Source organism: Borostomias antarcticus (assembly GCF_949987555.1).
Source record: "Borostomias antarcticus genome assembly, chromosome: 29".
NCBI lineage: Eukaryota > Metazoa > Chordata > Actinopteri > Stomiiformes > Stomiidae > Borostomias > Borostomias antarcticus.
The window spans coordinates 4,398,320-4,411,509 of record NC_140262.1 but is presented as its reverse complement, the minus strand read 5'-3'; the positions used below and the strand labels follow the sequence as shown (position 1 = coordinate 4,411,509).

General features: G+C 49.0%; 1 protein-coding gene across 1 annotated transcript; it reads left to right on the top strand.

Annotated features, from left to right (window-relative positions):
* Window positions 1-2,671: 2,671 nt before the first annotated feature.
* Window positions 2,672-9,392, top strand: ttll6 (tubulin tyrosine ligase-like family, member 6; the record flags this gene model as incomplete). The annotated part of the gene is made up of 14 exons (XM_084459877.1): window positions 2,672-2,838; window positions 3,097-3,134; window positions 3,906-4,024; window positions 4,114-4,244; window positions 4,308-4,497; window positions 4,716-4,859; window positions 5,041-5,126; window positions 5,240-5,465; window positions 5,806-5,984; window positions 7,015-7,203; window positions 7,551-7,710; window positions 8,010-8,273; window positions 8,361-8,643; window positions 9,151-9,392. The coding sequence occupies 14 exons, from the start codon at window positions 2,672-2,674 to the stop codon at window positions 9,390-9,392; spliced, it is 2,418 nt and encodes an 805-aa protein (XP_084316003.1).
* Window positions 9,393-13,190: the final 3,798 nt, after the last annotated feature.

Sequence of the window (13,190 nt, the reverse complement as noted above, 5' to 3'; positions counted from 1 at the left end):
AGCAGATTATTGTGAAAGTAAAAGGTATGTATCAACTCTTATAATTATATTAACTTATATTTAACGCAATGTAGCGTTATAATTCACTTATTTCATGTGTGTGTAAAATTGTTCGTTTGATTCTGCGAACTGGTAGCGTCCCTGTTGCCATAGCAATGCCACGGTCTCTCTGTAGTATCGGTCACGTGCCACCGAAAGGCTCACGTGAGCTCATTTGTAGCTGGTAATGTTAGAAGAGTTTAGGATCATTTCTCCTAAACTTTCACATTGGGGAATGAGACTGCTATTCATTCGGATGTAATTTTTATTGCTCGATAATGTTGGGGGAATTGCTGCAGCGGTACATCATCATTTGATCATATTCATTTGGAAAGGTTGGCTAACGCCAGAAATATAGCTTTCATCTTGATTTGAGGCTATGAATTAAATTAGATATATAAAGAAAATGTCTAGCTACTAAGTTAGCTATTGTTTACATAATACGTAACCACGATGGTTGCTTGCGCACTTGTCTTGTGTGCTGATTGATAGTTACCTACAGTATACCAGCTACCATGGCGACAGGGAAACATTGTAATAGCTTAACGTGATCACTGGTATGCATGAAAGTTACTTATGCGTGGTATTCATGAAAGTTAATCAAAGTGTAGAATATTCCTCACATTTCATCTGATAACATTGAACTTGGTTAAAATGTGGTTGCAAATTTTAGGGTATTATAGGCATGTTATTATAGCAGGTAAGATGATGTGAGCTGTTGATGATGTAGTACAGATTTAAACAGCTTCAGTTGCTGAAGCACTTCTCTGATTACAGTGAACAAATTTAGGACATTATCCTCACCTCCACACACAATGTTGTCCTGCTCATCTATTGTCAGCACGTATCAGGTGTTTGTTCCTGCGTCTCTAATTGATCACCTGATCCACTCGACTATTAGAGGCAATCTGAACTGGGCTACCCCTGCACAGGTCATACAAATGTCTCCATTTTGTTCAGGATTACACAGACTGGAGGTGGATATGTTGCTCCGTAAGCTGCCTTCCATTCCGGATGACAACTTCTTGCCAGGATCCTGAAACCAAGGGTCCCACTGCATACTAGTAGAGTGGCGGGATTGGTAGGGTGGGGGGCGTCTTCCAGCAATTCTGCCCCCCTCCCCTGCGACGGTGCACGAAACACAGGTGAGAAGGTTGTCGTTGAACGGTTTTATTTGACATCTATCACCTATCAAGGAATGGGCTTGGTTCTTATCTGTATCTCAGATAATAGATACTGGCAGTCTTTTCAGCATGATGACACAGAAGAAGCACTTAACTCCAAAGTACTTCTGAACTCCCATGCAAAGGGGTGCTTAAGAAGGATTCCTTAAGAAGGTTCTTTATCGGGAAACCCGGTCATTGTCGACGTAGAAATATAGCTGCTAGAATAGAAACATGAGAGACCGGTAATGCATATGCTATGCATACAGCGTTTACATACAGTAGGTAAGAAAACAGGAGCCATGGAACATGCAAGTTAGGTTTTTTGTTTTACATTCCAGATCCATTAAATTATTTTTTTTTCTTTTCTCCCACATATCCTCAAAGATCGAGGGAATTCAAAGTTATTGAAAATAGGATCATCTGTTTTGTGCTTGGATGGTAATAGTGTTTAGTCTGTCGATATTCTTGTCTGAGTCAATTATATGTTCTTGCAGTAGCCTATATCAGAAAAAACAGCGCTGTTCTTTATGTAGCTGATGTAATTTGGTGAGGTCCTTAGGAATACCTGTCTCTGTAACAGTGCCTCTGTAACAGTACTCCGCTGGAGGTCACAGGGGCGCCTCGACCAACGGGCCAAGAGTTCAGGGCCAGGATTATCCAGATCACTGGATCAGAATACCGTTACCCAGCACCCAAGCCTCCCGCAGCCTACCTAGGATGTCCCTCTTCACCCTCCCCTCCCCTCCCCTGTCCAGCACTCAACCTTACCATTACCAGCAATTAGCCCGGCCTCACCTTCACCCCTCAGACACCAGACAGGGGAGGAAACACCAGCGGTGGTCAGCAGACAAGCCACAGTAAACCAGGGTCAGGAGACCTCAAGGAAGTAACTTTAGTTACATTCAGGGTATTCCTATGTTCAGGGGGATACCTTGCGTCAAATCGAATCAGTTTCAAACTGTCTTCTGGAATCTGTTTGTGGTTTTTTTTCTTCTTTTTTTTCCCCAAATTGGAGTTGCAAAGCCAATGCCACAGCCAGTATCCTATTGACTGTGTTCTACATCTGTACCTGTCCTGCCACAGTAACTCTTGAATAACACTCTGCTATGGAAAGTTGACAGCCTAAGCACTCACCTGGAGACAGAAGTGGAAACTACAGCACACGGAAACATGAGTCAGTGTGCGTTGCAACCTGTAGTTTGATCCACTTGATTGAATTTCACGATGGGGGTACTCGCCCCATGAAAACCATATGGAACTATATGCAGATTGGAAAACAGAATGTCATCAACTAGTATAATGTCATTCTTATCTACCCCCATGCTACATCTGTTGATGAAACTGAGGCATGATACCGCATATACACACATATACATACCGCATACACACACCAATGTCACCCGCCGGTTTTGATAATGATGAATGGAGCTAGTAGTACTCTTAGATGTCTGGTGTCTCTCTGCAGGATGGTCCCGCCAGGAGAGAGCCCTGATAGAGAGTCGGAGGATGAAGCCTTCAAGTGTGAACAGGAGGGGGGAGACGAGGGAGAGGACTGGGGGAGCGATAGCCAGCCGGAGGTCTGCACCCCGACTCCGCCGCCCGCTGGCAAGAGGAGGAAGAAAAGGAAAAAGAGGTACTCTTCAGTGTCCTGTTCCTGTCAGATTTGGAAGAAGATCCTACATACTTCAATTAAGGAGGAATAACATTGTTTAACAATAAAAAAGACATGGTATGACTTCATAGTCTACATTCTAGGCCATGTAGGTGAGTTGTCTTTGAAACTAATCTTGTCCTGCCACGTCAGAAAGAAACGCTAAACATATAAAAGATGTCATTATGGATGTATTGTTGCACATGTCTGTCCCTCCCTCTCCCTCTTCTCTTCCAGATGACTGTGGATCAATATCACCAACTGCAAATATGAGAGTGGTGAGTAGGGTTGCACAATTCAGGGAATATTCACAAACTTCCCATGGGAAAGAGAAGTTTGTGAATATTTATGGGGACTAATGGGAATAAACTGGAAAACATCATTTATTCCTGTTAAATCCCATAAGTTTCCCGTATACTACAGTATCTATACTATAATCTACACTTTAACTAGAAACGGGGCTCACTGAATGCATTTTGTGCCTCTCACACAGCGCTGTTGCTGATAGGTAGGGGTAGGTAGGGGTAGAGTCGACCATGCACTTCACTGCATAGCCACTAGAGGGCGGTGTCACGGGATTGAAATGGCTATATCTCCAAATGGGAAGGTCACAGAGACACAGGGTTTGGACTTGCAGAAAGGTCTCGGCATAACGAGCGCAGCAACACCAAACATCGCACGCTAGCCTGCAGAGATGCAGCGAAGCCACGCAAAACTTTGAGCATCACCAAGTCCCTGTGCGGGGGGGGGCACTAGAGACACAGGATTTGGACTGGGGTGTGCGGGGGTTGAGCCTTGAGTGCACCAAACTGCCGGCTGCGACCAGGGGGGGGCGCCACAGAGCCGCAGAAACAATGCCGCCCATTCACCACCATTCATTTGGACTTGGGCATTATGTAAATCTTGGCTCCATTACTTCAGTGCAGTGTTATTAACACATTCTTACCTCTCTGCATTATAAGGTTGCGGTGTCTTTAGATTCACGTCTGGTTTTCTCCATGGGAATCACGGACAGGGATTCATGTGATCTTCCTTCCACATGTGTCCAGTTCGCCGGGCCGCTCGCAGGTACGGCCTGAGGGAAGCGGCAGAGGGAGAGGACTGGACGCTGTTCTGGACAGACTGCTCGGTCTCGCTGGACAGAGTCATGGAAATGAGGCGCTATCAGGTAATACTCCTCTCCCGACACTGAACTCCGCCTCCTTCTAGAACGTGGTGTGGCTCCGGCGTTCTCATCCGTCTGCTGTCCTTCCGCAGAAAATCAACCACTTTCCTGGGATGAGTGAAATTTGCCGGAAGGATCTACTGGCACGGAACTTGAATCGCATGTTGAAGCTCTTCCCCAAAGACTACAATATATTTCCCCGAACATGGTGCCTTCCTGCAGAGTGAGTTTTCACGGTATGATGTCAATCTTGGCAGTACCAACGTCCAACAACTCAGAATCAAACATTGTTTTTTTTCCCGCCTTCTTCTCACTGCAGCTACAGTGACTACCAAGCTTATACCAGGGATAAAAAACACAAGACGTACATCTGTAAGCCTGACTCCGGTTGCCAAGGACGAGGCATCTTCATCACCAAATCCAGCAAGGACATTCGACCCGGAGAACACATGATCTGTCAGGTGTACGTGTCCCGGGTGAGAGCCTACTGTACACACGCGCGCACGCGCACACACACACACACACACACACACACACACACACACACACACACACACACACACACACACACACACACACACACACACACCTCAGTATTCTGTTGTCATGTCTGTGCAACGTTTCCAGATCTTTGCTGAATATGCACTAACACCTGTCTAATCATCAGAACCATCTTTTTTGTTGTTGTTGATAGCCATTCATTATTGATGGCTTCAAGTTCGACCTGCGTATCTACGTGCTGGTGACTTCCTGTGACCCCTTCCGCATCTTCCTGTACAAGGAGGGACTGGCTCGCTTCTGCACCGCCCAGTACACTGAGCCCACCAACAGCAATGTGGTGAGGTGGAACACACAGCTCGTCTTATTACTCACTTCAATGCCAGCTATTACAGGGCTGTTATTACATATAACAATTACATTCCATTGTTGCTGTTACACATGCAGTTAATGAATTGGTACAGTGGTATAATTTGTTTGCAATAATGCCACCATTCTGGTCTCTCTTATATGCTGACCAGGCGGACGTCTGCATGCATCTGACCAACTATGCCATCAACAAGCACAGCGAGAACTTTGTACGCGACAACGACACCGGCAGCAAACGGTCAGCAGACGGACCTCTACCTCTGTGCGCCTGTGAGACGGGCGCTTTGACGGACTCTGGCGACGCCACCTCTCCCCTCATCCCCCTTTTCTCCCCCCCTCCTGTCGTTCCAGGAAGCTGTCCACGCTGAACAAGCACCTGGAGGCCATGTGCTACGACACGGAGAAGATGTGGGCCGACATCGAGGACGTGATCATAAAGACGCTCATCTCCGCTCACCCCATCCTCAAGCACAACTACCACACCTGCTTCCCCAACCACGCGGCCGGCAGCGCCTGCTTCGAGATCCTGGGCTTCGACGTGCTGCTGGACCACCGGCTCCGGCCCTGGCTGCTGGAGGCAAGTGATGGTACTGATTTACGTCCTCCAAAAGATGGCTGTTGACGATGACAAAATGGCGCTTCTCGCGTCTGACGCTCAAAAGTTGAAAATAGTTCAACTTTTTTTTGTATTCAGCGTCCGTGCGCGTCAAAAAAGACGCTTGAAAGACGCCCGTCGAAAAAGACGCAGGAACGCCAGTCAGACGCGCCGTATCATAGGAAATCAATGGTTTTACCGGCGTCTCGTTTCTAGCGTCTTTCCCAGGTGTGATCGCCCCCTTAAAGGGATCTGCAGCTGCTAAGCGCAGAGCACAACGCGCGCCCAGAACGTAACGTGAGTGGTGAACGTGATTCCACAGGTGAACCACTCCCCCAGCTTCACCACGGACTCCCGGCTGGACCGGGAGGTGAAGGACGGCCTGCTGTACGACGCCCTGGTCCTGGTCAACCTGGGCGCCTGCGACCGCCGCAAGATCACGGAGGAGGAGAGACGCCGGGTGAAAGAGAGACTGCAACAGAACCGCTCCAGAGAGGCCAGGTACGGAACACAGAACTGCCCCAGAGAAGACAGGTACGGAACACAGAACCGCTCCAGAGAGGCCAGGTACGGAACACGGAACCGCTCCAGAGAGGCCAGGTACGGAACACAGAACCGCTCCAGAGAGGCCAGGTACGGAACACAGAACCGCTCCAGAGAAGACAGGTACGGAACACAGAACCGCCCCAGAGAGGCCAGGTACGGGACACAGAACCGCCCCAGAGGGGCCAGGTACGGGACACAGAACCGCTCCAGAGAAGACAGGTACGGAACACAGAACCGCTCCAGAGAAGACAGGTACGGGACACAGAACCGCTCCAGAGAAGACAGGTACGGGACACAGAACCGCTCCAGAGAAGACGGGTACAGTACAGCACAGACGTACGGTAGCGGTGATACATTACCAGACGACGAGAGGACATTCAGAGTCAATAGGGTTTTATAATCCATGCTACTTTCTATGATCATCTAAGAGAATGTCGTGTCGCATGAAGAGTTTATCAGACCTGTTCCTTAACATGAGAGTTGAACGAAACCTACCCGATGAAGCATATTCTAAAAAGCCATTATGAGATTTAAATTACATTAGTCATTTTATCCGAAGCAACTTACAATAATTGCATTTAACATAGGAAAAGCCAATGTACTACTACTTTCCAGAACTCACAAGTGCATCTCCTTTCTAAAACAAGTGACTAAGATCATAATCTAGTGCTGAAGGCAAAGTGCATGAATAGCAATCTAAAATACAATAGGTGCTTAAGAGGGAGGATGGTGGTAGTACTTCTTGAAGAGATGAGTTTTCAGCCTGTGGCGAAAATTGGGCAGTGACTCTGCTGTCCTGACGTCAGTGGGCAGTTCATTCCTCCCCCGCGGGGCCAGGACGGAGAATGACCGCAGGGGCCTCGGATTGAATGAAACCTAACCGATGCGACCCGATTTTCTAAAAAAGCCATCGTGCAGAGTCTGAAATGTAAGTAACACCCGTGCGTGTGTGTGTGTGTGTGTGCGTGTGTGTGTGCGTCGTCAGGAGCGAGGAGCTGCGTCAGTCCCAGGCCGCCAGCGTGGAGCAGACGCGGAGGTACGAGGCCAAGCACCTGGGCGGGTTCCGCAGCATCTACCCCCGGCAGGGAGGAGAGAAGTACGAGAGGTTCTTCCAGCACAGCAGCTCCCTGTTCCAGGAGACCGCCGCCTCCAAGGCCAGGGAGGAGTGCGCCAGGTACCACACAGGCCAGCGCCAGGGGCAGATACGGGCTCACATGCCCCCTGCCAGGGGCAGATACAGGCTCACATGCCCCCCGCCAGGGGCAGATACAGGCTCACACGCCCCGCCAGGGGCAGATACAGGCTCACATGCCCCCCCCCGCCAGGGGCAGATACAGGCTCACACGCCCCCCACCAGGGGCAGATACAGGCTCACACACCCCGCCAGGGGCAGATACAGGCACACACCTCCCACCGTACACCTGTACACATCGTAAATGCGTAAAGATGCGACTTACTAGTGCATACGTGTGTTCTCACCCGTGTGTGTGTGTGTGTGTGTGTGTGTGTGTGTGTACTCAGGCAGCAGCTGCAGGATCTGCGTCTTAAGCAGGAGCAGAAGGAGCGGAAGGAGCGGAAGGCGAATGGGAGGAGAGACCTACAGGGGGAGTCAGCTGGAGAGAGAGACAAACCCCAGAGGATCCCAGCGCGCCCCGCCAACCCCAACCACCAACCAACGACCGTAAGCCGCCCAGTCGGTCATTTGTGTGTGTTGTGTGTGTGTTGTGTGTGTTGTGTGTGTGTGTGTGTGGGGGGGGGGGGAGTCCTTGAACTGTTTCATGTTTCATAATGGCTTCATAGAAAATGCTGGAGTCATCACCTATAACCGAACCTGTAGTCGGTTACAGAATTCACCGAAGTTCTTTCATACCCCACCAGAGGGAGCCAAACATCCTTTTAACTGAACACCGCTATTTAATACGGGTGCATTAATGCATTGAGTTTGTGCGCCCCAATGAAATGCTATCGTCACCAACGCAGCCGTGTGCGTTGGCGGTCTCTCGCCAGCCCCTGACCATGCCCCCCCTGCCCACCGCCATCGGCGGCGCCGCCCCGGACCTGTTGGAGGAAGAGGAGGAGGTGGAGCGCGTGAGCGGCCTCCTCCAGCGAGAGAGGCTCCTGCGGGAGCTGGGCGTGGTGGACCAGGTGTACCAGCTGCTCCGGACGGGGCCCGGCGGCGGGGGCCGCGCCCCGCTGGACACGCACGGCGAGCTGCTCCGCCACAGACGCGAGAGAGACCACAAGGTGAGTGGCGCCCGCCCGGCATAGCGCCGCCGTGCCGCGACCTCTCTTACGCCGGCGTGAGAAAAAGCGTTTTTTTTCTTCATGCAGCTGGAGTCGTTGACGGAGCTCTCGAGGAGGCCGGGGCATCACTGCGCCGTGATCCAGCACCTGGTGCCCCCGGGGGCCAAGCCCTGCCTGCAGTACGTCCGCTCCCAGCTGGGGCAGCAGCGCTGGCCCTGGCCCGGGCTGGACAGGGGGCCCCGCGGGCTCCCGCAGGGGGAGTCGGCCTGCCTGCAGTACCACGCGCCAGAGGAGCCGGTGGCGGAGGCGGCCCGCCGCGCCCCGGGGGACCTGAGGAGGGTCAACAGCGCCCGGCGCATCCCGTGGACAAGTGAGCAAACCGGCCCTTTTCTGACCGCTTGTCTTTTGCATGTCGTCAAAGATGTCCAGCGATGGACCTGAGGAAACTCATTAGCGTCTCCCTCTCTCTCTGACTATCTTTCTCTCCCCCTCCCCCCTCCCCCCCTCCATCTCCCTCTCTCCCCCCCTCTCTCTCTCCACCCCTCTCCCCCTCTCTCTCCCTCTTTCTCTCTCCCCCTCCATCTCCCTCTCTCTACCCCCCTCTCTCTCCACCCCTCTCCCCCGCCCCCCCCCCTCTCCTCCACTCTCTCCCTCTTTCTCTCTCCCCCTCCATCTCCATCTCCCTCTCCCCCCCCCCCCCCTCTCTCCCCTCTCTCTCCCTCTTTCTCTCTCCCCCTCCATCTCCCTCTCCCCCCCCCCCCTCTCTCCCCTCTCTCTCCCTCTTTCTCTCTCCCCCTCCATCTCCCTCTCTCCACCCCTCTACCCCGCTCTCTCTCTCACCCTCCCTCTCTCTCTCCCCCCTCTCTCCCTCTCTCAGTCAGTGGTTGTCTGACCGCTCGGCAGGGCAGTATGAGCTCCTCCTGCACAGGGACTCGTGCTCGGGCCGCCGCGTCGAGGGACAGTCAGCCGGGGCCGGGGCCGGGCCGCCCGTACTGCGCCCCCCCCAAAAACCTGCAGGGCCTCTTCGTCATCTCCACCCCGGCCCCCCTGGTCAGGAGGCCGGACTTCCCCCACCCCGTCCGCAGGGCCGCCCACAACCTCCCCCGCCACGGGCGCTAGCAGGCGCTGATGTCACTCGGCCCGTCATGCGCTCTCCTCCTCAAACCCGGGGGGGGGGGGGGGGGGGGCGATCAGGCCTCCGAACTCGTCCCTCAGATCCCCCTCTACATGTGCTGCATCAACTGCTGAGAATGAAATTCATTTTTACGTTTGTCAGGAGAATTCACTGAGGAGAAACAGAGTCGGTGCGGCCTTATATTGTGAAAATATAGAAACAAAATTGTGCCTGTTGAATTAGTTGTCGTGTGTTACTTCGTACTTGACACTGAGATGTGTAAAATAGTGTCATGTGTTTTCTAATCAAATACCTCCACAGAGCCACCGGTGATTCAGGTTGAAATGTTTCCTTGGTCCTTCCCAAATCTGGGGGAGGAAAAGTGACCTTAAAGTAATACACTTAATCTGTGTGACCTCGGAACGCTTCCCATGCTGGATGGGAGATGGCTGGGAAAAAGCATGAACGCTCATTTGTGCCAAATCTTTCATGTTTAAATGTGTCTCTGAATTGATTATGATCAACTGGTTTATATTGAGTTTGAGATTCAAAATGAATATCTGACATTTGTTTGAATGTAATAAGATGAGCGGTTGAGTTCAAAACTTTATCAAGACTTATAAATATGCAAATAAAATATGCACTAATTATCATCTTATTTGCCTATTTATGAACAAATATGCCGTTATTTGTACACAATACCAATAATAAACTATTAATTACAAAAATGATTTATCAAATCATATAAATGGAGAGTATTTTGCTTGTTTGTTCATGGAATATATTGTTTATAGGCCTAATGTATAAATATATTCCATGAACAAAACATAGGAAAGGGAATCAGTGCAAATAATTTGCTTATATTGTAGGGTAGCCTGCTTTGTTTTACCTTGAACAACTTTCGAGCAAATTAAGATTCAACAGTTGTAATAAGCATGCCGTTGTGTTACAATTTTACCTCAAGGAAAGGTTTAACATTAAAGAGCTCGCTTTCCTTTAAATAGATTTACCTCAACGTCATTCCTTCAGCTCGGTCTTCAACTCGGTCGGAATATTCAAAATTCCTTCATTTGATTGTGTTTTCGTTGAGATGGCAATGTGGTTTGTTATCTAGTTTATCACCAGACTTACCTCAGCATATTAACAACAGCATCTCTACCTTCCCCTCTCTCTCACTCACACACGCACACACACACACAGACACACTCTCTCTCTCTCCCTCCCTCCCTCCCTCTCTCTCGTCCACAATGCCAGGATCCCATGATATTCCCCAACTGCGAGGTGTAAGCTATAAGTGAGTCGCGCCCATCTCCGAGGAGGCACATACACAGCTGCCGCTTCCCCTTTCATCCTCCTCAGACGAGGAAACTGCTACCGCTAATGGAATCAACGTGATAGACACGCCAGTGGACAATCCTATAGGCTACTGTCTCAGCGCAGGTCTGTTTAAGTTAAAATAGGATCCATTATGATTCATCCAGCCTACTGGCCATCTGGATATTGTTGAAACATCAACAATAAAGACGCAGCGAAAATGTCATATTTTATTACATCTTCATACTCGAAACGCAGTGAATATTTGCATTCCAGTGTAGAGTACCGTTTTACGCAGGACGACTTGGGAAGCGCAACCTCGTACGGATACATTGACGATGGTATACAGCAACACCCAACGCAGTTACCGGAGTTCTGTCATCATGGTGCTTCGTTCACCCAACCAGCCAATCAAGAAAACCCGTGCGTAACCTCCTTACACTTTGGGACGGTGGGGAACTTTTATCATGCGCACAGTCCTACTAAACCGTTTTACGCGTCCCGTGATGTGGATCTTGTCCAGCACAACGGCTGCAGCTCGAAAGCTTTAGGTGTATTAAAGGATTCAGATGATGGAGATCTGTGCTACTCTTCACCTGATCACTTTCCCTGGATGACACCACAAGGTGAGTCGCCCGAGTGCTGACCTTTTTAAACGTTCGTTGTTTTCAGAGACAGCGTGACTTAATTACCCCCAATAAACCTTGAGAAAGCCTTATGTCGTGTGGAAAGTTGCCATGTCTGTGTGTAGGCTATAGGCTAAATGATCTAACTTTTCATTTTCAACAGCTACACAGAGAAGAGGAAGACAGATCTACAGTCGCTTTCAGACGCTGGAACTTGAGAAGGAATTTCTGTTCAACCCTTACTTGACCCGCAAGCGCAGGGCTGATGTGTCCAACGCGCTTGCGCTCACCGAGCGGCAGATTAAAAACTGGTTTCAGAACAGACGCATGAAATTGAAGAAGGAGAACAAGGACAAGTTTCCAAGCAGCGAGACGGGGCAGGATGAAATGAAGAAATAAGAAAAATCAAGGCTTACACTTCTGCTCTGGGAAAGTAAAAGAGACGTGTATGCATGTTTGAAATGCCGTCAATGTGAATTTTATGCAAGATTACTGTGGATAACTAATTGGCAGACTAATGTGCGTGCGTAACCATGCGTAAAGTACCTGCACGGGTTCAATATGAGGTCAGGGGTTTTGGGAGGAGCTCACGTCCAGTGCACGGCGCAGGACCACCCCCTAAACATGGTCTAATCAATATTTACACAATTCAAAACATGTGTTGCCAAGTGTATTTAAAATAGGCTAGGCTTGAATGGTATTGTCATTAAATGTATTCCATAGAAACGTAAGACTATTGTGTTTGGCCTATATCTCAACAGTTGGTTAACAGAGGGTATTGTGGAGGAAAAGGGTAATAAAGGTTTACAACCAACAATTAGCTGTGTCCGGTTTCTTGTAAATCCGTCGATGGCAGGTCTACAGCCGCTAATCAAGGATAAATCTACGACACCAAGTCATCGCCTTGCAAAAGCTGTAGACTAATAATTTAAAACAAAAAGCTTGAGTGGTGAACGGTGTATTGACCACTATGATTGTCCCAGACGTAATCCAGTAACGCTCCATTTTATTATCACGTTCTTAGATTATTTGGCGAAAAATATAGGCTAATTTTGCCAATAGGGGGTTGAACCAAATGGAATGGAATAGGCCCATGGAATTGATAGGATAGAATAAGGAACTTATAAGCACTAAAAATGAATCATACGCTATTTCGTTGGAACACTTATAGGCCTACTGTTAAGGCTTGCAAACATATTCTTACACAAATTCTAACAAATAATATACACAAGCCTATACCTATTTACTTTCCGTGACACCTGCTTGGATATTGGCCTACATTAGGCATGTGACCAATATAGCCATGGCACCACACCACATACTCATCCACCTTTTACACACGCTTCTTTTGCAACCATGTCAGTCATGAGAAAAAGACAAAAAAGAAAGATCGTAAAATATGCATAGCCTAGTAGAACCGCAGGCCTGATACCTGATACTCGGGGAAAAGGTGCCAATAGCTGGTGGAGCGCAATAGCCTCGCTCTGGGCCTGCTGATTTGTAGGCTTTGTAGATTATGGAAATTCTGCACTTTGCTATGATAAATTTTGCTGAATTTATTGCATAGTGGAATGTGTTCTCATAACTTAAATCATAAGATATAAAGAATACAAACATAACTATTTCCGAGCTGCAAGCCTACAAACGAAACCTGCTAAAGGCCAAAAAGATGTTGTGAAATATGGGAATGTTTTAATTCAAAACACGTTGATATTCAAAATACACAGAGAAATTTATTGAAAGCGCACAAGACAGCGTAGGAAAAACATCCATGAAATTTGTCAATTTGATATGAAGTTTCTGTTTATCAATACGATTATTGAAATACTAGTTTGTTTGTTTGTCTGTTCAGGCCTCGGTGTA